Source organism: Gopherus flavomarginatus, chromosome 7, assembly GCF_025201925.1.
Source record: "Gopherus flavomarginatus isolate rGopFla2 chromosome 7, rGopFla2.mat.asm, whole genome shotgun sequence".
Classification (NCBI taxonomy): Eukaryota; Metazoa; Chordata; order Testudines; family Testudinidae; genus Gopherus; species Gopherus flavomarginatus.
In genome coordinates, this window is record NC_066623.1 from 62597075 (window position 1) to 62623315 (window position 26241).

Consider the following 26241-nt stretch of genomic DNA (forward strand, 5'->3'; position numbering starts at 1 on the left):
CTGGAAAACCATATTCAGAGAGTAGTTATCAATGGCTCACAATCGAACTGGAAGGGCATGTCGAGTGGGGTCCTGCAGGGATCTGTCCTGGGTTGGGTTCTATTCAATATCTTCATAAATCCATTGGATAATGACAGAGAGAACACACTTATAAAGTATGTGGACGATAGTGAGCTGGGAAGGGTTGCAAGCGCTTGGGAGGACAGGAAGTTCAAAATGATTATGACATACTGGAGAAATGGTCTGAATTAAATAGGATGAAATTCAGTAAAGACAAATGCAAAGCACTATACTTAGGAAGGAATAATCAATTTCACAGATAAAAACCAGGAAATTACTTTCTTGGAACTATACTGAAGAAAAGGATCAGGAGGTTGTAGAGGCTCACAAAGTAAATATGAGTCAACAATGTAATACTGTTGTAAAAAAAAATGAACATCATTAAGGTTGCATTAGCATGAGTGTTGTAAGCAGGACACAAGAAGTAATTCTTCTGCTCTACTCTGCTCTGATTAGGCCTCAGCTGGAGTATTGTGTCCAGTTTTGGGCACTACGCTTTAGGAAAGATGTGGATAAATAGTAGAATGTCCAGAGAAGAGCAAAACAAATGATTAAAGATCTAGAAAACATGACCTATGTGGACGGATCGAAAAAACTGGGTTTTTTAGTCTGGAGAAGAGAAAACTCAAGGGGGACATAAGTGTTCAAGTAAGTAATAGGTTGTTATAAAGAAGAGGGTGATAAATGTGCTCATTAGCTACTGAGGACAGGACAAGAAGTAATGTGTTTAAACTGTAGCAACGGAGATTTAGCTTTGTCTAGACAATCACTTTTATCTGTCATACAACATGACCAACATAGGTTACACTGCCAAAAGCATCAGTGTGGACAGCACTACGTCAGCGGGAAATGCTCTCTCGCCAACGTAGCTACCACCGCTCGTTGGAGGTGGTTTAATTATACCAACGTGAGAACTCTCTCCCGTCAGCATAGAGTAGCTACACGGGAGACCTTGTGGCCATGCAGCTTAATTGGTACAGCTGTGCCGCTCTGAGGTCTCTAGTGTAGACATAGCCTTCGTTTAGATATTACGAAAAATTCCTAACTATAGGGGTAGTTAAGCACTGGAACAAGCTACCTATGGAGATTGTGGAATCTCCAACACTGAAGACTGTTAAGAATAGGTTAGATAAACACCTGTTATGGATGATCTAGATCAGGGGTGTGCAAAGATTTTGGCCCGAGGGCCACATCGGGGTTGCATGACTGTATGGAGGGCCAGGTAAGGAAGGCTGTGCCCCCCAAACAGCCTGGTGCCCACTCCTATTTGCCCCCTCCCACTTTCCGCCCCCTGACTGTCCCCCTCAAAACCCCCAACCCATCCAACCCCCCCTGCTCCTTGTCCCCTGACTGCCTCCCTCGGGGCCCCTGCCCCTATCCAACCCCCCCTGCTCCCTGTCCCCTGACTGCCCCAACCCCTATCCACACTGTGTGGGGCGACTTTGGCAAACCAGTAAAGTGCCTGAAACCACTATGGCTTATTACTAAAGACAGCCTAGTCAGCAAGCTATTAAAAGCAAGTCTCAGCTTGACCAAGGCAGGAAGAGAGGGGGGTTTAGGATGCCACCGAAAGGGCAGCTTGACCTCGCATCCTTCCTGATAAGAATTGTGTTGAAGTTGCTGATATATGCTTTTTAAAAGAGTAGGATATGCCCCAGGAACATCTACTGAGGTCTCAAGGCTGCAAGTTCTGGAAAAACCCACACCTAGTTAATCAATAATCAGAAGGAACCTCTTGCTTGAAACTGCTTACTTAACAAGGTTTCTTTAAGGGGCATGTCATTCTATTACTAATGTATACATAAGGGGACTCGTTTGGGGACTCTTTTGGACTCTCCCTCTGGATACATCTTGCAGTCCCCACCGGCAGATGGAAGATTTGGCCACCGGAAGCCTGCCGCTGTGTCACTCTAGAGCCACACTCAGCTTTGGTAATTATCAAGGGTCGGGGGTGTTTTACTAACTTGTTGCGGATGTGTGTAAGTGCTTGAGACTAGTGAAGTTTAGCTTTAAGTGAAAGCACTCTTGTGTTGTCCTGTTTGTGCCAGCCATCTATCGGTCGGACGGCCATGTCTCCCCTGATTTATTTCCTGACACCTCCTCACACAGAGTAAAGTTACTAAGAACTTTGCGTTGAAAGAACCCCGGGTAACACACACCCCCGCCCCCTGACAGCCCCCCTGCAACTCCCACCCCCTATCCAGCTGCCTTCTGCTCCTCATCCCCTGACCACCCCCTCCTGGGACCCCCCCACCCCAACTGCCCCCCCGGGATCCCACCCCCTTATCCAACCCCCCTGTCCCCTGACTGCTCTCCCAACCCATATCCACATCCCTGCCCCCTGACAGGCCCCCTGGGACTCCCACTCCCAACCCTCCCTGTTCCCCATCCCCTGACTGCCCCCTGAGAAACTCCGCCCCATCCAACCGCCCCGTCCTCCCTGACTGTCCCCCAGGACCCACCCCGCTTCCTTACCCAACCCCCTGCTCCCTGACCTCTTACCAGCAGCAGGAGCTTGCAGCCACGACACCTGGCCAGAGCCAGCTGTGCTCCCCATGCTGCCCAGCGGGAGCGGCGGGCCAGAGCACAACCCGTGCGGCGGCATGGCTGCGGGGGAGGGACCAGGGACTAGGCTCCCAGGCTGGGCGCTCAGGGGCCGGGCAGGACTTGCCCGCGGGCCGTAGTTTGCCCACGGCTGATCTAGGTAATACTTAGACCTGCCTCAATGCAGGGGACTGGACTGTATGACATATTGAGGTCCCTTCCAGTCCTGCATTTCTTTGATTTTATGATTATCAAAATAGTTTTGGATACTAAAATTCCTTAAAAGCAATCAGGAAAAGCTCTTGTCTCTTGCTAGTTCTGATTATTTTATTTTAGTTTGGATTGTTGTAATAGGGCAGAGGACTGTGATACCCAAACTTGGACATATTTAACAACTTGAACCTACCTTGAGTATTGACAACATTGTCATGGTAGATAATGTTAGGCAAGATTTTTATAATCCTATGAGCTAATTAAGTTTAAGGGAGTAATCCGATTATAGTATTGCAGCACTACAGTTAATACTGAGACAATACTTCCTTTCTAAATCTCTATTTTCTTTTAGTAATAAGTGCCCTTCTACTCACACATTCTTCCTAAAAGTAGATGAGCCATGCAGAAAAATCTAATGTTGGTCTCTGCCTGGACATCAATAATATTAGCATGTAATGAAAGACCAGCCATATTTTGAGAGTTCATGTTGTGGAGAACCCCATTCAAGTTTACAGATGCTTTTCTTTTTCACTCAACTAAAAAAAAACGACTATGAGTTAAAACTAAATAGTCATCTATATAGGACTGAAATGAACTGGTACCTCTAACACTAAAAGAAATTTTGGTTTAGGAATAAGCTGCTTGAAAATGACACCTTTTGTTTGTGTGGCATTATATTTCTTGTCTTCAGAAAGACCCACCCGACTGTGATGCATGGACTGTTTGGAGGTGCAGGTCTTTTATTGCCTGCCCATTTTCATAGCTCCAGTAATTAGTTGATTTAGCAATTGGGTGTCAGGGGCATGAAGACTGATCTAGGCCTGACAGTCTTTCAGCTCTAGAGAAGGTTCTTGAGTATCATAACCACAAATTTATATTCCTGCTAAAAAGCTTGACCATTTTACTGACCAGTTTTCCTTTTCTTCACCATTAACTCATCTCATCTTTTCAGCTATTACTGGCAGCTGAAGAGATGATAATTTTGGCATAACAAACCCAAATAATGATTTACGGTAGCTGAATAAGTACATCTTGGGAAGACATTCTCTAGGAGACCCAGATATTTGAAGAGGCAGGAGCTGGGTGATTGAAAGAGTGGGGTTCTGTTAATCTGAATATGCCTGATGTGTTTTTCAAAATGAAGAATGTTTGGGCTTAGGATAAGTACTTAGACAGGAAAACTTCAAGTTCAAAAGGAGTCTGTGGAACAACCTGTACTTCCTGTACATCACACATTAGATTACAAGCCTCAAATGGCACTGCAGCTGACAGGAAAATGCAGTTTCTGCTCTAACACAATAGGTTAATCCAAATGTTTTTAGATACAGAAGTTCCTGGAATTATTTGGATTTATCTCAAATGAAGATAATCCTTCATTTCATGTTTGCTCATGTTGGATACCTTCCTGTATTCTGCACTGTACCCAGCAGCCATAGCGTTTTTTATTTATTCTTTCTGAAATACACTATTTTGTTAGTAGTTCTTACTCTTGCTATGCTGAGGAGGCACATTCATTCTATATCTAGGCTCTTTGGAAAATCCCAGAAGAGTTAGGGGCTCAGCTCCCACTGAAAGTATTTCTGGTTTCAGTGGTTTGTGATGCTTTAAAACCATCAGACATTTGTCTTTCAGTCTAGTATTTCTCATGGATATTCTCAGCTCAGAGTAATTTGCTGGAAACGTAGACAAATCCATGTTTATATGTCTGGGGATTGGAGGTTCAGATAAAGGCAAGTGTGTGTTCTTGGTGCAATACTAAGTGATTATTTTCTGTCTTAAAGAACTCAAATGCAAAATCTATATCAAAACAATAAAATGATTGCACAAAAGACAAATAAATCAGAGTTAAGAGTCTCACAGTAACCTTAATTCTACCCTTTGTGTATAATAGTTATAGTACACATGCAGTGTTTCATCTGCAGTAGCTAATAATTGTGTACTTTGCACTTTTATTTTACAGCTCTTTCAATCCAAGAATCTCAAAGTGCTTTATGAACTTTAATATAAGCTAGTACCCCTCCCTCCTTGTTTTCCTGTAAGACAAATAGGCTTCAATGAACCTGCTTAAGAGTACACCCTTACTAGACAATACCCTTTCTTAAGAAACCACCCCAAAGTATCCTAGCTGTATTGAGAAGAATCCCCCATCTTTGTTAAAAGCAATGGATGTTTATCAGTCCCTTCTTATTATCCCCATTTTCCAAATGAGTAATTTAAGACACAGATTACATTGTGTTTCAGACACCATTTGTTGGGCTAGGTCAGTGGTCCTGGCCCCCGGGAGAGCACCCGCCAAAATGCCAGCGAATTTCAGCAGCATTTCAGTGGGGACGCCTCTCGATGACACAGCTTGCCATCGACAATTGACGTCATCGAGAGGCGTCGCTCCCAAATTTCGGTGATGATGTCTCTCGATGATGTCACTTGTCGATGGCAAGTGGCGTCATCGAGAGGCACCGCCGCCAAAATTCAGCAGCATTTCAGAAGGTGCTCCACCGCCGCAGTGGTCCTTCGTCTGGCGCCCGCCAGACAAAAAGGTTGGAGACCACTGGGCTAGGTGCAAGAATCACTGAGGGAAATTCTGTGTTCTGTGTTATGCAGAAGTTCAGTCTAAATGATCATTATGTTCTTGTCACAGCTCAGCACTGCATCTATATATCCCCTTCCTGGGCCACCAAGGGCACCCACCTTTAGCCTCTTGGCTCCCAGCCATTACTTCTCTTGGGCAGGGAACCACATCTGTCACTCTCCTGATCAGGGTTTTTCACAGTTCCCTGCCTACACTGTGATATCCCCAGCAAGCCAGACTGCCTAAGCAGGCCAGTGTCTGCACTTTGCTTTCTCTTCAAAGGCTATAAAGAGTATAATTGCCAGCAGTTATAAGTTACCATTCAGCCCTTTCTAAGCAAGCATATTTATTCTTAGATGAAAGCATTACAGAGAAGACATATTAAAAACAATGAAAGAACCTAACATATGCTAATAAGCTTTCCACAGATCACCCCCCCCCCACGAGGAGTCAGTCCTTCAAACCCCAAAAAGGTTTTTCTGTGGTTAACAAGTCTGCTTCAGAATCAAAACAAGCATGAATAGTACAGTCTTTCTGTTATACAGCTTGGGTCTTTTGATCTTGGCCTTATGTACCAGATGATTAGCAGATAAAGACCATCTCCTCTGGGTGTAGTTTTAGCATAACCAAAGGTGGAGAATTTGCAAAATCCACTTCTCACATATTGTCTCAGAAGTCCATTCTTGTCTGCCACATTGTTCAACATAGTTCTTTGATCATCCATGCCTTGCAATAATACATATATAACCTTTGCATTTAATACAATTAAATTTAATTCAGTAAGCCTTTTCCAGGATACTGTAGGAAGTCACTATATCTGTCACAGTTCCTTCTTTTAAAATCTATGACTTGCGCATATTCACATTGAAGTTTGCAGTACAGCAAAGAGAAGAAGCCAGATTTCTGGGGCCTAATCCTCCAACACAACTGTGGGTTGAATGGGGAGAATAAAATGAAAGATGAGAGAAACAAATCATAGGAGTTGAAAAGATATGTTACTGTGATGGCATTTGCATAATTTAGTCATGTGCATGGTACTGCAAAAATGAGCACTATGGTAAGTCTTGCTTTTTAGAAAGATACATTACTGTGTTTTTCTCTTCTCTGGCTACAAAAGACTGCAAGTGGGAAATGTGGGTTACCAACAGTATCTGTTCTGTGTGAGCACACAGAAGAGAATATGTTATTGTACATGTTCATAAGCTTCATGTGAAGTAAATATGTGGGTATTGGAAGCACATTGTGGGGATAATTGTTGTCAGTTGCAAGAATGTGCATTTGATTATTAGTAATAGATTCACACAATTTGATGTTATTTTGGACATTTATGTTATTGCTTTATACCTGTGAATGATCCCTGCAGGCAGTGAATGACCAAAATCTTCCCGCTACAGAACTAAATTCATACTGATGTTTAAAAGGGTTGTCAGTTTTCTCTGTCTATTGCCCTCTCACTGCTGTCACTGTTTTCCTAGGAAAACTGTCATATGTTTTGCTTTGTTTGCATGTTGCTTAGTCATTCATATGGGGCATCTTTTCCAGGGTGCTGTGTTTTCTAATTCATACATAGAGCATGCTGTAGGGTTCCTACCTGTTAACAAGCTGCCAGCAAGGGCTGCTTCCCTCACTGGTTTCTCTTATTTTTCTGTCCATTATGGGCCTTAATCATGAACACAGGGAAAATGAAAGCATTGTGTCCTGCATATCCAACTAAAATTGGATTAATTAGAAAAAAACCCTCTAACCTCTTTATTAAACTGCTTTGGTGGAACTGGGAAGTGTATGTGAATTTGTGTTATTTTCCGCCCACTTAACAAAACATTTTATTTAGGGGTAAATTACTCGAGCCAATATAATTGCAGCCCTTAGGAAAAGTGACACTATTGCCATTTGCAAAAGAAAGAAATTGTGTTCCTCTCACTGCCTCCACAATATGGCTGTAGCTGGAGAATGCATTCTTCTAATTGGTCCAAGCCACAACATAATGCAAAGCAGAGCAGTAAAACACCATGTTTAATTAGACACATTGATCATCAGAATAAGGACTGTGCAAGTGGGGCTATATCTGTGAAGAATTTGCCGTGATTTTCAGAGAGCATGTGTTAAGCATGTTCTGAAAAATCAGGCACCTTTATAGTGTCTCAGATGGGGCATCTGAAGCACCTGAAATCACTAGTCTCTTCTGAAAATGTAAGCCTAAGTATTTAAGAAGTTGTGCAATAATATATAGTCCTACAGATTCGTGTCTACTGGGCATTTTTGGAGGCATCTAAGTTGCTTGAAAAAACCATTAAAAAATCAACAAAAATCTTAACAGCCATAGCCTGCTTACCATTCTAGCACAATATGCTCTTGAGGGGAAACTAATGGAGGCATGTCACTATTATAAATGGGCTGTTTGATATACCAGTTTACTTTTAAGACTGTCTGCATAGCTTATGCCTGAATATAAATGTTTTAGGAGTTTCGTGTAATAATGTTGTTTCATGTTTAATGCCAACTTGGAACACATTTCTGCATTTAGTGGAACATTGACTTCGAGAGACACACATGAAAAAATTGAGAGCATGAATAATATATATGTTAATTTTAAAATTCAGTTATCAGTTTGAGAAATGCATAGTAACTGTAACAATGTGGGATTAGTAAGTGGATTAATTCGTTTTGAGTTGGGTTTTTTACCCAGAATGTTTGTAGTGTATGACCACCGAGATGCACACAAATAAAGCAAGATGTGTTGAGCTTTTACTTCTGATTGCTTTGAAACCTATAAAATTGCCCTGAAAGTCAGTGCAACCTTTTATGACTTGTTAGTGATGCAGTTTTCAGCTTTTGTCCATCTATATTTAATTTGCTAGGTAAAACTGTAACTTGTTTCGATGTACAAAAAGCCATTTAGGGTCTGGTATATTAATGAGAATTAGATAACACATTCTACTTGATACCACTCGGAATTTCCTTTTAGTCTTGTCTGAATATTTTTTTTACTACAGCAAACTCTTCTTGAGGTTTTAGTTCCCTGAAGCAACTCATATCACCTAACTGTATGTGTGTAATTATTAGGAACATTTTTCAACTTGGAAAAGTAAACCATGGAGACCCATTGCAAAATCATGTTGTATACCAAAGGTTCTCAGACGTCTTCATGTTGTGAACTATTGTTTAAGGTAGAAGTTTCCTAGGCACATCTCCTATCTTCTGAATTCTGATTCTCTTTCCTTCATCGGATGCGGCAGTTGGCTTTGTGAAAAAATAAAATGAGGACAGTGTGGTGAAGAAACACAATGAAAATAAACTTTGATAAAAGACATGACTGCAGTTGTTTTGGTTATGACCCCTCATTTTAGTCTACATTGTTTATTTCCGTACTCGATGTGTTATTTTTAAGTATTGCAGAAGCCTTGGAAACCAGAAAACCCTGATCCTGAAAACAATGTGAACCAATATCGTGTAACTGGGGAGGTTTCTGAATCAGGATATTTCCAGTGCTCTGTAAGGGAATAGCTGAATTATTAAAATTTGGGAATCTGATTACAGAAAGGAATTTTGAGACAGAAATGGTCCAAAGGCGATAAGACCGCTAACCTTCCTGGCCCTTGTATGATACCTACTACAGTGGGTAGAAAAACTAGTAATGTAATCACTGGTAAAGAATCAAGGATATGTTTCAGGTTCTTCCAGATACTAAAGAGGATAGGATGGGTAGGTGCAAATACAAGCTTCCACAGGAGTGTGTCCTTGGCCCCCTCCTCCTATGGCATTTATATCCCCTCTGGGTAAGTTCATCTGCTCACATGTCTTCAGTTACCATCTTCATGCCAATTACTCACAAGTCTACCTCTCTGCTCATCTTGTCTACATCGATTCAATATTTCATCTCAACCTATCTCTCTGACGTTTCCTGGATGTCTCACCATCAAATTGAACTCCAGATCTTCCCACTCTTCTTCTACCAATCTCTGTTACAGCTGACAGTTCCACCATCCTATCCTTCTTGTCACACAGACTTACCTTAAACTCCTTCCTATTTGTCTTGCCTCATATAACCATGGTGTCCAAATCATACCACTTCCTCCCCTGTAACACACCTGAAATCTCACTTATTTGTTCTATCCATTCAGCTAAAACTCTTGTCCAGGCCCTCAATAGCCTCATTATTGCAACTTGCTTCTCCTCTGTAGCTTCTCAGGCACCCTTCAATCTGTACAAAATTCAGCACATTTTTTCCTTACTCATCACTTTGAACACTTCACCTATTTTTCTATTCCTCATTTGGCTCTCCTCTTCCACTATGTCAAGCTCAAGCTTCTGGTTCTAATCCTCATTGCCCTTCACCATTCTACCTCCCTCCATTTCTTTTCTCATATCTTATTACATCATGTTCTTCCTCCCCTCTGCAAGCGATGGCAGCTTCAACCACCCACTTATTTCATTCCTTCCACCTCATCTTTGCGCTTTCTTATGTGCCATTCCTATTCTTGGATCCCTCCTTGATCTGATCTTGTAGACTTTTGCTATCTTCTCCTCCTCCTATTCCAAGGTCCTTCTCAAGACCCCACCTGTGCTATGCAGCCTGTAAGACATCAGCCAGTCATGAGGTATAGGCTGAGAAATAGTTGTGGAAGGTTTGTACTGGATGTAATCAACCTACACAAAATCACAAATAGGAAATCGTAGAATCATAGGACTAGAAGCGACCTTGAGAGGTCATCCAGTCCAATCTCTGCACTCATGGCAGGACTAAGTATTATCTCTAGACCATCCCTGGGGGATGTTTGTCTAATCTGCTCTCAAAAACCTCCAATGAAGGAGATTCAGCAGCCTCCCTAGGCAGTTTATTCCAGTGCTTAACTACCCTGACAATTAGGAAGTCTTTTTCCTAATGTCAAACCTAAACCACTCTTGCTGCAATTTAATCCCATTGCTTCTTGTCCTATCCAAAGGGATTAAGGAGAACAATTTTTCTCCCTCCTCTTTGTAACAACCTTTTATGTACTTGAAAACTGTTATCATTTCCTTTCTCAGTTCTCTCTTTTCTAGACTAAACAAACATAATTTTTTAAATCTTCCCTCATAGGTCACATTTTCTAGACCTTTAATCCTTTTTGTTGCCCTTTTCTGGACTTTCTCCAATTTGTCCACATCTTTCCTGAAATATGGCACCCAGAACTGGACACAATACTCTAGTTCAGGCCTAATAAGCACAGAGTAGAGTGGAAGAATTACTTCTTGTGTCTTGCTTACAACACTCCTGCTAATATATCCCAGAATCATGTTTGCTTTTTTTGCAACAGTGTAATACTGTTGGCTCCTATTTAGCTTGTGATCCACTCTGACCCCCCAGATTACTTTCTACAGTACTCCTTCCTGAGCAGTCATTTCCCGTTTTGTATGTATGCAACTGACTATACCTTCCTAAGTGGAGTACTTTGCATTTGTCCTTATTGAATTTCATCCTGTTTAATTCAGACTTTTCCAGCTTATCCAGATCATTTTGAATTATAATACTATCCTCCAAAGCACTTGCAACCCCTCCCAGCTTGGCATCGTCCACTGACTTTATAAGTCTGCATGATATATACTCTCTATGTCATTATCTAAATCACTGATGAAGGTATTGAACACAACCTGACCCAGAACTGATCCTGCAGGACTTCACTTGATAGGCCCTTCCAGTTTCACAGAACCAGTGATAACTACTCTCTGGGAACGGTTTTTCAACCAGTTATGCACTCACCTTATAGTAGCTCCACCTAGGTTGTATTTTCCCTAGTTTATTAATGAGACGGTCATACGAGACAGTATCAAAAGCCTTACTAAAGTCAAGATATACCACATCTACCACTACCCCCCTATTCACAAGGCCTGTCAAAGAAAGCTGTTAGGTTGATTTGATATGATTTGTTCTTAACAAATCCATACTGACTTATTATCTTCTAGGTGTTTGCAAATTGATTGCTTAATTATTTGCACCGTTATCTTTCCGGGTACTGAAGTTAAGCTAACTGGTCTGTAATTCCTCGAGTTGTCTTTATTCCCCTTTTCATAGATTGGCACTATATTTTCCCCTTTTCCAGTCCTCTGGAGTCTCTCCTATCTTTCATGACTTCCATGAATATAAAAAATTTAAAAATTGTGTATACAAGACAATCTCCCTCTCTCCCATTCTGAATATATGGTTTATTTTTCTTAGACTATAAGCTCTTTGGGGTAGTACCAGATTTCTGTCGCCAGCTGGAACATCCCCATGCTGATCAGTTGTTACATGGAAGTAGGGAATTCTCTGGATACCATGACTGTGCACTCTAGAGTTATTAGGGATGAATTATGTGCTTGATAGGGAAATTTAAAAAAATTTAGGGTGTTAGCTGTACTAAGTATTACTGTCTGTTGAACAAGCTTTTGGAAGGGGTCGGAGGTAGGTTCCTGGAATTTTTAGTTGGTGCAGATACTTCTGCCTTCTTTTATAATTTCCGTGTAACAAATGAGGAAGCTGTAGCATGGAGATGTTAAGAATTAGTAATTTGAGCATGCAAAAATGCAGTTTGCATGGTAAGAATAGGTGCATAATTATGTGTTAATTTTAAAAATCAGGTTCTAGTAACCCACCATCCTAACTTTGACTGTCATCTCTGCGTATCTCAGGAAGTGTCTTTCCTTTTGACTTAATGGACTTTGGATCATGCTCTTAAAACACAGCAGAAGTGATTCTATGCCTGTTCACAAATAATGGGAGGTCATGTGCATGTGTTTGTTAGTGCTCACTGAAAATATTTCATTTAGTTACTTTTCACCAGGAGCTCAATATTCATACTACTAGGGGGCTTGCGAGCTGCACTTTAACAGAGTTTGGCCATCCCTATTATATATCAAAAACCTGGAGAGCAGTAGTGACTGTAGATCAAGGTTTTTTCTTTTTCTAACATTTTAAGTTTTTGTGAGAATGCTGGAGAAATATTAGATCTAGCCCAGGGATCTCAAACTCAAATGACCACGAGGGCCACATGAGGGCTAGTTCATTGGCCCGAGGGCCGCATCACTGACACCCCCCCTGCTACCCCCAGCCCTGCCTCCACTCCAGCCCTGCCATGAGACCCCGCCTCTTCCCACTCCTTCCCTGCCCCCATTCCAACCCCTTCCCTGAAGTCCCCACCCCAACTCCGCCCCCTTCCTGCCCGCAGAGGGTGCATGAGGGGTGTGGCAGGGGCTCAGGGCAGGGAGTTGAGGTGCAGCAGGGGTAGGAGTGCAGGCAGGGGGCTCGGGGTGCGAAAGAGATATGGGATGCAGCAGAGGGCTCAGGGAAGGGGGTTGGGGTGTGGGGTGCAGCAGGGGGCTCAGGGCAGGGAATTGGGCCGCTTCAGGGAGCACCACGGGACTCGAGGGGGACAATTCTGTGGGTGTAGTTTGCCCATCCCTGGCCTGGAAGTAGGCTGGGGAGGGTGGGCGCAGGCTGCTTGGCAGGCTGCAGGAAATAGCTCTGCGAGCTGCATGTGGCCTGCGTGCCATGTGTTTGAGACCCCTGGTCTAGCCTATGTTTCAGTTTGGAATGGTGTTTGAAAACAAGGTTAATGATTTGAATGCAGTTTGGCTGGCTGTTTATGCATGGGCAAACCATGCTTACAAACCATACCTCTCACAAGGTCACACACCAAATTTTATTTCAGACTGATTTAGGGAGTTTTATTTGACCCTTTTTAAACATACACAGCTTGGCTCTTGTAGTCACAGTAATAAACTTGTTTCATCTGCAGGTTTGGCACCATGCATACTGCCACCCTGCTCTTTTCCCTGTATCGATCTTCCAATGTCCTCTTCAGTGACATCTGATCTGAGGTTATTTAGTTTCTGTTAAGATTACCACCTGGCCAGCTTTCCACTGGCTCAGCCGTTTGTTTTTGCCTGAAAGCAGCAAGCTCAAGCTAAGCAGAAGCTAGTGTTTATTTTCAGTTTTTAAAAGACTTCAATAAATAAAAATATAGGGCCTTATTATTAAAAGAGCTGAGTACCTGCTGCTCTCACTGACTGGAATTGGAGGTGTAGGGGCTCAGAATTTCCTAAAAATCATACCTAGAGGCTTAGCGATTAAAGCACGGGACTCGCCATTGGGAAATCTGGGTTTTGTTTCCAGCTTTTGCACAGACTTGCTGTGTGATCTTGGGTGGCTGGGACCTGATTTTCCAAAAACTAAAAACCACCAAACCCATAGCTGTGCATGGATTTTTACCATGACTTTGCAAGGAAACTGCATGTTTGTGTGCTCAAAAGACCAGTCTCTTAACATCTCTGCTTCTGTTTCCTCATTTGTTGCATGGAAATAATAATTCATTAATGTTTGTAAGTTGCTTTGAGACCATCAGAATGTGCTATAGAATGGCAAAGAATTATGGGACAAATCCTGCTTTCTTTGCTCATCAAAAATTCTCATGGTCCCATGCCGCCCCCCCTCCCACCCAACCGTTCCCTCTTTGAGACTGAATAAGGACTCAAAGATTTGGTTCTACATTGTCATTTATTATTTACCAAAATGGACCAATAAATGTTAAGCAGTTTTTATTTTGAAGATGTTTGAATAAAGCTTGAAGTTACCGAATAATAACTTGTAGTTGCATCCTACCAGTCTGCTTCAGTCTGATTTCCTGACTCTTTACCAGAGAGATTTTCAGTTTTTATTTTTAATGTGTTCAGCGCGTTCTTGTATTTCAGGTGGATAAAAGACACACAAGGCCATGGTCTAACAAACATTGTCAATCTGTTTCCTGTTTGTTAAATCAGTAGATGGCTCATTCTTTGCTTGTAATACAAACTTCTAGCCAGTAGTATGAGTGTTTTTTTAACACATAGTACATGAATATAAGCTGTATTTTAAAAAGTGTTGTTGATTTGTTGTTGTTTTTTTTTTTTTAAAGGGCCAAGGTGCTCCATGCAGCAATGTTAAAACATACAGTAAAATGAATAGGCCAGACACCATTGTTGCTTCAAGTGCCTCAATTATGAGTTACTCTTTAAAATTTTGCTCTAGTGGCAGGTCGTGAGCCGTATTTTCTAGCAGCCTGGGGCAAAATGTGAGTCAGTAATGGAACAGTGCCAGTCTATTGACTTTGTCATGGTTGTGTGTACAGGAATCTTACAATGTGGATTTTCATAGATTCATAGATTCTAGGACTGGAAGGGACCTCGAGAGGTCATCGAGTCCAGTCCCCTGCCCTTGTGGCAGGACCAAATACTGTCTAGACCATCCCTGATAGACATTTATCTAACCTACTCTTAAATATCTCCAGAGATGGAGATTCCACAACCTCCCTAGACAATTTATTCCAGTGTTTAACTACCCTGACAGTTAGGAACTTTTTCCTAATGTCCAACCTAAATCTCCCTTGCTGCAGTTTAAGCCCATTGCTTCTTATTCTATCATTAGAGGCTAAGGTGAACAAGTTTTCTCCCTCCTCCTGATGACACCCTTTTAGATACCTGAAAACTGCTATCATGTCCCCTCTCAGTCTTCTCTTTTCCAAACTAAATAAACCCAGTTCTTTCAGCCTTCCTTCATAGGTCATGTTCTCAAGACCTTTAATCATTCTTGTTGCTCTTCTCTAGACCCTCTCCAATTTCTCCACATCTTTCTTTAAATGCAGTGCCCAGAATTGGACACAATACTCCAGTTGAGGCCTAACCAGCGCAGAGTAGAGCGGAAGAATGACTTCTCGTGTCTTGTTTACAACACACCTGTTAATGCATCCCAGAATCACGTTTGCTTTTTTTGCAACAGTATCACACTGTTGACTCATATTTAGTTTGTGGTCCACTATGACCCCTAGATCTCTTTCTGCCATACTCCTTCCTAGACAGTCTCTTCCCATTCTGTATGTGTGAAACTGATTGTTCCTTCCTAAGTGGAGCACTTTGCATTTGTCTTTATTGAACTTCATCCTGTTTACCTCAGCCCATTTCTCCAATTTGTCCAGATCATTTTGAATTTTGACCCTGTCCTCCAAAGCAGTGCAGTCCCTCCCAGTTTGGTATCGTCTGCAAACTTAATAAGCATACTTTCTATGCCAACATCTAAGTCATTGATGAAGATATTGAACAGAGCCGGTCCCAAAACAGACCCCTGCGGAAACCCCACTTGTTATACCTTTCCAGCAGGATTGGGAGCCATTAATAACTGCTCTCTGAGTACGGTTATCCAGCCAGTTATGCACCCACCTTATAGTAGCCCCATCTAAATTGTATTTGCCTAGTTTATCGATAAGGATATCATGCGAGACCGTATCAAATGCCTTACTAAAGTCTAGGTGTACCACATCCACCGCTTCTCCCTTATCCACAAGGCTCGTTATCCTATCAAAGAAAGCTATCAGATTGGTTTGACATGATTTGTTCTTTACAAATCCATGCTGGCTATTCCCTATCACCTTACCACCTTCCAAGTGTTTGCAGATGATTTCTTTAATTACTTGCTCCATTATCTTCCCTGGCACAGAAGTTAAACTAACTGGTCTGTAGTTTCCTGGGTTGTTTTTATTTCCCTTTTTATAGATGGGCACTATATTTGCCCCCTTCCAGTCTTCTGGAATCTCTCCCGTCTCCCATGACTTTCCAAAGAGAATAGCTAGAGGCTCAGATACCTCCTCTATTAACTCCTTGAGTATTCTAGGATGCATTTCATCAGGCCCTGGTGACTTGCAGGCATCTAACTTTTCTAAGTGATTTTTAACTTGCTCTTTTTTTATTTTATCTTCTAAACCTACCCACTACCCATAAGCATTCACTATGTTAGACATTTCTTCAGACTTCTCAGTGAAGACCGAAACAAAGAAGTCATTCCGCATCTCTGCCATTTCCAAGTTTCCTGTTACTATTTCTCCCTCCTCACTGAGCAGTGGGCCTACCCTGTCCTTGGTCTTCCTCTTGCTTCTAATGTATTGATAAAAAGTCTTCTTGTTTCCCTTTATTCCCATAGCTAGTTTGAGCTCATTTTGTGCCTTTGCCTTTCTAATCTTGCCCCTGCATTCCTGTGTTATTTGCCTATATTCATCCTTTATAATCTGACCTAGTTTCCTTTTTTTATATAACTCCTTTTTATTTTGTAGGTCATGCAAGATCTCGTGGTTAAGCCAAGGTGGTCTTTTGCCACATTTTCTATCTTTCCTACCCATCGGAATAGCTTGCTTTATTCATGTAAATTATCAATAGCATGATTCAGTCATGTAAATTATCATAGCCTAGTGTGTGTATAAGGGAGGCTGGGGACTTTGTAATGTTGGTGTTTTTCATTAGCTTTGGCTGTTGATAGAAGGATGTCCTTACTTTAAAACAAGTATAGCTGGTGGTCTGTGCATCCTATGGGTCAGTGTGTGTTACATATTCCTCCTCTGTGTCCAAATCACAGAGGATATGGATTTGTTACAGCTTCCAGCTACACAGCCTGGTTGTTTAGCTCAAGCTGTAGACATGTGTACTTTCATCTCTGGGGTTCAGTCTCTGGTGTTGGGCAAGATGGAAGCTATCAAGTATGCACAGTGTAATATTCTGTGTGTGTACTCATGTACATATGCCACATGTAGTGGTGATGTCATGTGATTTCTTCTGGTAAATTGTAGAAACCATATGATAAACTGCTTTTATTGTGTACCTTTGACCAACTGTCAAAGCTTTTAAATGCACTGTCACATGTTCTACTCTTCACTGTAAAGTTATAGCCCCATAACCAGCTGACATAATTAACAGTTTCAAACTGCTTTGTGTTGTGATGATTCTAGGAAATGAAGAATGTGGTCCTGTTTACTCTGGGTAAACTTCTAGCAAAATGTTAACTTAATTAGAAGAACAAATAATTGTTCATATAAATATTAAGGGAATTCAGGTGGAATGTAATAATAGGGTTGCCAGATGTCCGGTTTTCGACCAGAATGCCTGGTTAAAAAGGGACCCTGGCAGCTCTGGTCAGCAGTGCTGACCAGGCCACTAAAAGTCTAGTCAATGGCACAACGGGGCTAAGGAAGACTCTCTGCCTGTCCCGCTCTGCGCAACTCCCAGAAGCGGCCAGCATGTCCAGCTCCTAGGCATAGGGGCAGCCAGGGAGGCTCCGCATGCTGCCCCCGCCCTGAGCGCCAGCTCCGCAGCTCCCTTTGCCCAGGAGCGGCAGGGGGCAGCACCTGTGGGGGTGGGCAGCGCTAGAGCCCCCTGGCTCCTCTGCCTAGGAGCCAGATGTGCTGGCCCCTTCCAGGAACCACCTGAGGTAAGTGCTACCCAGACGGAGCCCACACCCTGAACTCCCTCCTGCATGCCAATCCCCTACCCCAGTTTGGAACCCCCTCCCGCACCCTAACTCCCTCCCAGAGCCTGCACCCCTCATCCGCTCCAGCATCACAAACTCCAGTGCTGAACCCCCTCTGGCACCCCAAGCCCCTCATCCCCAGCCCTGCACCAGAACCCTCATCCCCTACCACACTCCAACCCCCTGCCACAGCCCAGAGTCCCCTCCCACACCCTGAACCACTAATTTCTGGCCCCATCCCAGAGCTCACACCCTTAGTCGGAGCTCTCGCCCTCTCCTGCACCCCAACCTCCTGTCCCAACCCGGTGAAAGTGAGTGAGGATGGAGGAGAGTGAGCAACAGAAGGAGGGGAATGGAGTGGGTGAAGGGTGAGACCTTGGAGAAGAGACGGGGCCTCAGGGAAGGGGCGGGCCAAGGGTGTTCGGTTTTGTGCCATTGCAGTTAGCAATCCTATCTAAGCCGGCAATTCTCTCTTGAATACGTCCTGATGTAACTAGGTGAAACAGTACATCTCTAATGTAATATCAACTGCAGTTGGCTTTAGCTTACTAGAGGAGATAAAAGAATTCTGGTCTGACGTTACTGAAGTTTTTAAGTCTGAGGACTTGTCTATGCTTACACTGCTGTTGTGGCACAGTTGCAGTGATTAGTGAAGACACTACGTACGCTGATGGGAGAGCTTTTCTGGTCGGTGTAGATACTCCACTCCCTGAAAAGTAGTAGCTGTGTTGACTGGAGAATCCCTACCATTGATATAGTGCTGTCTAAACAATGGTAGTATTTTCCACATCCCTGAGTGATATAGTTATACCGACGCAAGTTTGTAGTGTAGACCTGGGCTAACTTTTAATGGTATTTCAGATCAGTTTATTTAGATTTTCTTTTAAGGCTGTGTCTACACTAGCACTTTTGTCAGTATAACTTATGTCTCTCAGAGTTGTGAAAAAAACACCCTTTGGAGCAACATAAGTTACACTGACAGAAGCATTGATGTGGACAATGCTATGCTGGTGGGAGATGCTTTCCCACCAACATAATTACTGCCGCTCGTTGGAGGTAGGTTTAATTCTGTCAATGGTAGAGCCCTCTCCTATTGGCATAGTGGCTACACGAGCGATCTTACAGCGTCACAGCTGCATCGGTACAGCTGTGCCTCTGTAAGCTAGCTGTGTAGACATGACCTAGCAGTCATTTATTTTAAGTACTATCATGCATATAAAAGTGTAAATATTTGACCTTCAGTAATAATTACTGTTGTGCTGTTAAAAGCTGCTGCATTTCAGTAATGAATGAAGTGATCCCAGCATATAGTTTGTTTGAGAAGTGTTTTGGGATCCTACAAAATGATGAGTGGTATATAAATATCAATCATTTAAAAACATTTTAAAATATTTAAATAGTTGTGAAAGACTTAATTGATAATAAGCTGTAAGGCATTCTGAAGCTACCTTTCAGATTTATGTTGAAACAAATGTATTTTGGCTCATGTGCTAATGAAGCACAGTCATCTTAAAAAATCAAACTTCTTTCTGAGACTGTTACCTGCTATTGTTACAAATAACATCCAAGGCCTAAGATCATTATAACTAAAAGAGCTAAAAGTGGAAAAAATCCTCTTTTTCTCAGTCTGTTCGCATAGTGTATTTTGACGACACTTTGAAGAATTAGCAAAACAGATTTTATACAGTTGTTCTCCAACAGGGGGAAAAAAAAATCTTAAAGAATAGGAAAAGGTGACTCTAGGTTCACAAAAATTTGCTTTTGTTAGTATCTGAAACTGATTTTAGCTAGTTTTTTAACAAGCTAACTACACTTCTTGTGTACCATGTCCATTTAAAAAAATCATATACATACAATAATATGTAACTTACCTCGGAGCTGTTATCTGCAATCTGGTAACTAAATATTTTAGTACATTCTCTGCTTTGGAAACCATGTCCTTTTAAAAATCAGTCCTCTTTATCAACAATTTTAAGTTCTGTTAAAGATGGAATTTGTATCTAGTTACAGGATTGATGTCATGCATGTGCTTAAGTTTTTGCAAGATCAGGATCTGTGGACGTGCATGTTGAGCATCTTTACTCTCAGGAACAGTCCCATGTTAGTCAATGGGACAACTCACATTAGTAAGCACTATGCTACTCAGCGGTGTTAGCAGGATGGGTCCTTAGTTAATATTTCTGAGTTTGAAGTTCAACTTTCTATTTATTTTTCTTATACATTTCCTTAAAAACATTATGAACCAAAGGAGCTTTTACAAACCTTAGTATGGGGGGCAATAAGTATCTGCTTCTAACCTGAGTCTTTCTATGCCAAGGTTCTGCAAAGAGAATATTTGAAATTAAGTTAATAAACCTCTTGGAAATTGGTTTGAATGGAAACACTGACAGACATTTAATTAATGTGGCACTAGTGGTTGTTGCAATGCTAATAGCATCTGGCAGTACAATCAATGCCATCTGTTAATACCCAGAAATTCTGGTATAGCATGTCCTTTTTGGTGGAGCTATCAATAATTAAGAAATCTATCAAATGAAATCATCTTAATTTGATGACTGCTTTACCTTGATTGTGATAAGGTGCAGCATAATGGGGAGATATATCTTTGAAGTACAACACAAAATATCCATGGTTGTTATAAGACCTGACCTCCTTTTTGTTGTTGAATAGCCAATACAAATATTCAGGCATCAAACTCTGCTTTTAAAAAATATATATGTTGTAAGGGGCAGTGTGGAAATAGCTACAATGTTGTGAATTTGCCACATCCTTACAGAGTGTGTGATCTTGGGAGGGGGTGAAGGGTACCAAGGTCCCTTTTAAAGTTTAGTTTAAATTTGTAAAAAGTGTGTTCATTTCTACTGCATTCATATATGTCATATTCAGTCCTTGTTAGTGGAAGAATATTTTAAACTTATGAATTATATAGCTGCATCAGCAGGACATAGAGCACAACAACATGGCTTTAAATTGTTCACCCACACATACACACATCCTACATACCATTTAAAGAAAAATAACTTTTCTGTTTGTACTGGTTTCCCAAAACACATTTATGAAAGAATCTTTTGTAGACAATCACTAGAGAGCAAGGCATCACTAAAACAGGTTGCTTTTTTAATCCAAAGAAAAATGAAAAAGAGTGAAGAGTACATCTATATATTTTGTTAATCATTTTATGGCGTGGGACAACTATACATGTTCTGTTGTGTTCTCTATATATTTTTATGCCATGCTCATCACTATGGTGTTTGAGTGCCTTCCAATAAATAGTGTGTTGTGACTACACATCCGTCGTGTTGTTTGTACTCATCCTTTCTCCCAAGGGAGGAGCATGTGGAATGGAACATCTTAGATTCTTATTATCTGATAAATATACCTGTTAGTGTTTATGTTACAGAAGCCAGGGTCAAAGAAATGCACCTCGCAAAGAGCAGAAAGTGGTGAGGTTTGTGATAGTCCCTAGTTCCTGGAAAAGTTCATTCCACCATAAGGCCATATTGGTGGTAGTGGTGTGGTCATGTGAGGTGAAGGATAGGCAGAGCTGTGTATCCTCTGCATATTGCTGGTACTTGAGTCCATGTCCTCTGACCATTTCACCTAATGCTTTCAAGTAGAAATGAATAGGGCTGGAGAGAGAATTGACCCTTGCAGAACCCCACAAGTGAGGGCTCTAATGGAATTATGTGCAATTTCCCGTCACTACTCTTTGGGTGAGTCTCTCTAGGAAGGACTCAAACCACCTCTCACAGGTAAGGTTGCAGTATCTCATGATCAATAGTGTTGAACATTGCAGAGTGGTTCAGGAGGTTTAGAATGGTTCTTTACCTATTGGCAGGAGGAGATCATCCGTCAGTGCCACTGAATCAGATTCAGTTCTGTGTCCTGGCCTAATCCAGATTGTGCTGGTTCTAGAGTGTTGGCTTTAGTTAGCTGAGCTTGTAGTTGGCCTTTTGCTAGTTTCTCTGGGAGATTTCACAGGAATGACAGGCTTGACATGCTTACAAGCTGTTGAGTACTGTTATTACATTCCTTTCTTCTACTGTTGCTGTTTTTCATTTTGTGGTAATGTCCAAAGGCTCCGATGAGGATGGACCCATTGTGCTAGGCCCTGTACAAACATGTAATAATACACAGTGCCTACCCTAAAATTTGGAGTTCCAATTCTTCAAAGCTGTAGGGCTTGCCTGTATGCAGAGTTGCACTGGTTTAATTTAAGGTTTGATTTTTAAGCTGATTCAGTTAAATAATTGCAAGAGGCTGTGTGGAAACCCCTATTTTGGTTTAATCCAGACTCATTTTTATTTAGTTTATTTTGATTAGGCCTGTCCACACAGGAAAATTGTACCAGTTTAACATAAATCAGTTTTTAAACCAGTATAGCTGAACCAATGGAAACCCATTCTTATTTCAGTTTAAAAGTAGCTTATTTCAATTTAATTTGTTGAGTGTGAACAGGTTTAAGTTAAACTGAAAAAAGCAACACTTAAATAATAAGAAGTTTGTATGTAGACATGGCCTCACTCAATTGCTTTAATTTATGCTTGTGAGTAGTCCTGTTGATGTCAGATTAAATTAAAGCAAATACATATTTGTTATATATATATGCATTGCATATTAAGTATTATAGGATGAGTGCCTGGATTAACTCTGCACACAATAAGTATGTGTTAATGGGTGTGGAGAAAAGTAGCATAAATATCACTGCATAGTTACATAGGCTCACCAAATACATAGCTTGATAGTTCCAAATCATTTGTAAGTTTTTGCTGGTATTATTGGATATAAGAATTCAGACAGTTAATTATTACTGAATTAATTTGTCTTCCAAATTTTGGGAAATATTTGATTTATTTTGTTTATGCTTTAGAGAACTATGTCTAGAAATCTATTTTTATCAGAGCAAATATTTGTCCTATGTTACAAAATATTGCTGGTAAATAATAGCTATAAACATAATGATGAGCCAGCTTAAGACAGAACCTTACAAGAATGATTTGGGCACAATTTTTATTTGTCCTGGATTATTTTTTTTATTCCTTTTATTCTGCCCATTACTTCAGCTGAACAACAGATGGAGAATGGAGGGGAGAAGAAACACTCTGATTACATAAAATAATTGAAATGTATTAATTATTGATGCTCATTTCGTAGAGTAATAGAAATTGTCACAGAAACACAGGACTGGGAATCAAGATGGGAATCTTTTCCCAGCTCTGCCATGAATTTTTCCAAAGTGACCTTGGTAATCTTTCTGCACTTGTTTTGTCATCTGTAATATGGTATAAAACTATGACCTGGGCAGTGGGGGCTACATTAATTATTTTTTGTATGCTGCTTTGAGATCTATAAACAGAAGTCTCTATATAAAGGCAAATTATTTTTTCTTTGATCTTTTAATTGCTCTTGATTGATAAAAGTTTCTCCTCAGAAACCACCAAGGCCTTGTCAATAGTGGGGATTGTCCTGTTTCCAGCCACCCATGTAGCTAAACTACTTTTGGGGTTTGCACTGGACAAGGAAAGTTGTGATTTACACTGATGTAGTTTAGCTCTGCTTGAAACCAAAGTAAGGTGTAAATCACAGATCTCTTTTCTTTTACTTTGCACTGTTGATAGGAATTGGCAGGGACATGGTGTTTTTATCTTTGGGAAGAGTGCAAGAAGTGGTATGAAATGAAGTGTGGCATATGAGTGTTGAGAAAGTGGGGATCACAGAATTCAACTTCTATTTTCATTACAGGCATGCACCTATAGCCACTGAAGTTGCATACTTTTCGATGTATTCTAAATGCAGATATGTGATACACATCACTGTATGTCTCCAATATCCATTATCACATGCTGGCTAGCATAGCAGCAGATATTTTGGGATACAATAGCAAGACATGCCATGTATATGAGACTGGAAGTTGATCTTATATCTCTGTTTCTGAGGCTATGTCCAGACTACCCGCCGTATCAGCGGGTTAAAATCGATTGCTCGGGGATCGAGATATCGTGTCTCATCTAGACGCGATATATCGATCCCCGAGCGCGCTTATATCGATTCCGGAACTCCATCAACCCCAACGGAGTTCCGGAATCGACAGGGAGAGCAGCAAACATCGATCCCGTGCGGTGTGGACGGGTGAGTAATCCGATCTTAGATATTCGACTTCAGCTACGTTATTCACGTAGCTGAAGTTGCGTATCTAAGATCGATTTCCCCCCCGTAGTGTGGACCAGCCCTGATATGTTACCAGCCTAGCATCTCTCTTTCCCTCTGATTAGCATTGAAATCTACTCCTCTTCTCTTTCACTTGACAGTTTTATTGGCTTATCTTACATGCGCATGTGCTAAAAAAGTAATCAACAAATAACTGTTGAAGCAAGATTAAAAAATGCTATGAAAGTAAATGAATTCGGAAGGTGTGGAATGCACTCTTTATCCTGATGCTTCAGCATTGTACCATTGAATAATGGTGAGATAATCACTGATAAGTGTGTGAGTGTGATCTTAGCACTTTCAACAAAGTGCTGAATTGACAGCCTGGGAGAGGGAAGTCTTTAACTCGAGCCCTGTTTTGAGAGAGCCAACTCTATAGGTAAGAGGTTCGTTCAGTCTCTGTGACCATTCAGTATTTTGCCTCACCACCTCATTAAAGGTGCCAGTTAGTGGCACTTGTCATGTAACCTGTCTATAAGTACTAGACTCAGATTTGCACAGGCCACTAGACAGTCATCTGATAATAACAACTTTGATCACTATCAGACTGTGTTGGATTTGAACCAATGACCTGGAGACCCAAGGTTTTGTATCCTATTACAAATCCTCTGAGCCATGAGGTCCACATTTGTCATTTTTAACAAGAGTATCTGTAGGCTGCTTTCTGTACTATTACAGAACTGTTCTAGATTTCCTTAAAGATTTTATTTGGTTTCCTCATGGTTAATGCTTTGTTTATAAATACCTGAGTTTTTACAAATCCATTTGCAGAGGCTGGTTTCCCTGTACTAGAGAGTAACATTCTGAGGACAAATATACAGAAAGTATGTTTAATAAATGCTAATTATATATGTGTTTTTGTGTGTTTCAGGAAAAAAGTGTCAGTTCAAATGTAAGACTTAAATCTAACAAAGAGGTCCCAGGATTAGTTCATCAACCCAGAGCAAAGTAAGTTACACTCCATAATTTTAATAGAAATGAATGCTTATTGAATTAAAACAATACCTGCAAAATACCCAAACTTTGCCCAAGTAAAGGCTGCATTGGGAGCTCCCTAACAACTGAAGGGTCACACCTAGCTTAAATAAAACAGAGAAGAATGCAGCCATCCTCACATTTTTGTTACAGATGGATGGCCTATAGAGAACTGCTCAGATCAAGCTGGGATATTGCATGCTAGGATGTTTAGTCTCTGTGCATGGTTGTATTCATGACGGAAGTACCCTTGAGACTTGCTGTACAATTCCATAGGTAATAGATGGGTCAGAGGCTAAACTTCAGCCATCCTTGCAATACCTTGTTCTTGGCTTGATTTTCAAAGATGCAAAACATTTTTTTCTTGTTGAATAGATTTACCCTGCCACACCTTCCCAGGGTACCTCACAACTTTATAGTTCTCATATGATACATTTGTTTATACACATAAATAAATACACTGTCACCTGCATCCCAACCAGGTGTTATTTACAAAGATTCTGTCCAATGTTTGGGCATACTTTGGTAGACAAACAGCATAACAAATTTGGGAGTTAGACTTAACTACTTCCATTTAAGATGATGATGGTATTTGTTATTTGCTGACGGTGTGCTATGTGGCAGTCAGTTTATGCAACCCTTAGATTAAAGTTCTCTTGCTATTTCCTTTTGAAATCAGTCAGTATTAAACACAGCACTGCCATGCCATATTCATAGATTCATAGATTCTAGAACTGGAAGGGACCTCAAGAAGTCAAGTCCAGTCCCCTGCCCTCATGGCAGGACCACATACTGTCTAGATCATCACTGATAGACATTTATCTAACCTACTCTTAAATATCTCCAGAGACGGAGATTCCATAACCTCCCTAGGCAATCTATTCCAGTGTTTAACCACCCTGACAGTTAGGAACTTTTTCCTAATGTCCAACCTAAACTGCCCTTGCTGCAGTTTAAGCCCATTCCTTCTTGTTCTATCCTTAGAGGCTAAGATGAACAAGTTTTCTCCCTCCACCCTTATGACACCATATTTACCTCTTGTGACAATACTAGTGTCAGTTTTAATTACTTGTTTCATATCTCAATCACCATTACATTTTAATCACCAACTGAATTGAAAATAAGAGATTTCATGGTAGCATAGATTTGGTACTTAATAGTGAAATGATAAAGCAGTGTTGTTGCATTCTAAGCAATAAAGGAGATACTGTTCTTTACTAGAGATAAGAGCCCTAAAGGCCCATTATAAACTTAAACTTGCTGCATTCAAAATACATTGTGCAAATTGTCATATCATATAACTTTCAAGAGAGTCCTTGAAATACAGTGCAGCTTTTTCTGTTTTTAAGTCTAGAAATCAGATATAAATGGAAAGAAATTCATTTGAGTGAGAGGG

At 41.0% G+C, this 26241-nt stretch overlaps 1 protein-coding gene across 2 annotated transcripts in view; it reads left to right on the top strand.

Annotated features, from left to right (window-relative positions):
- C7H1orf21 (chromosome 7 C1orf21 homolog) overlaps positions 1-26241 on the top strand; it is a 213804-nt gene that overhangs the window by 164984 nt on the left and 22579 nt on the right. For both annotated transcript variants that reach the window (XM_050961480.1, XM_050961481.1), the window contains exon 4: positions 24742-24818. In XM_050961480.1, the coding sequence (XP_050817437.1) occupies positions 24742-24818 (77 nt within the window). The remainder of the gene's footprint in view (positions 1-24741; positions 24819-26241) is intronic.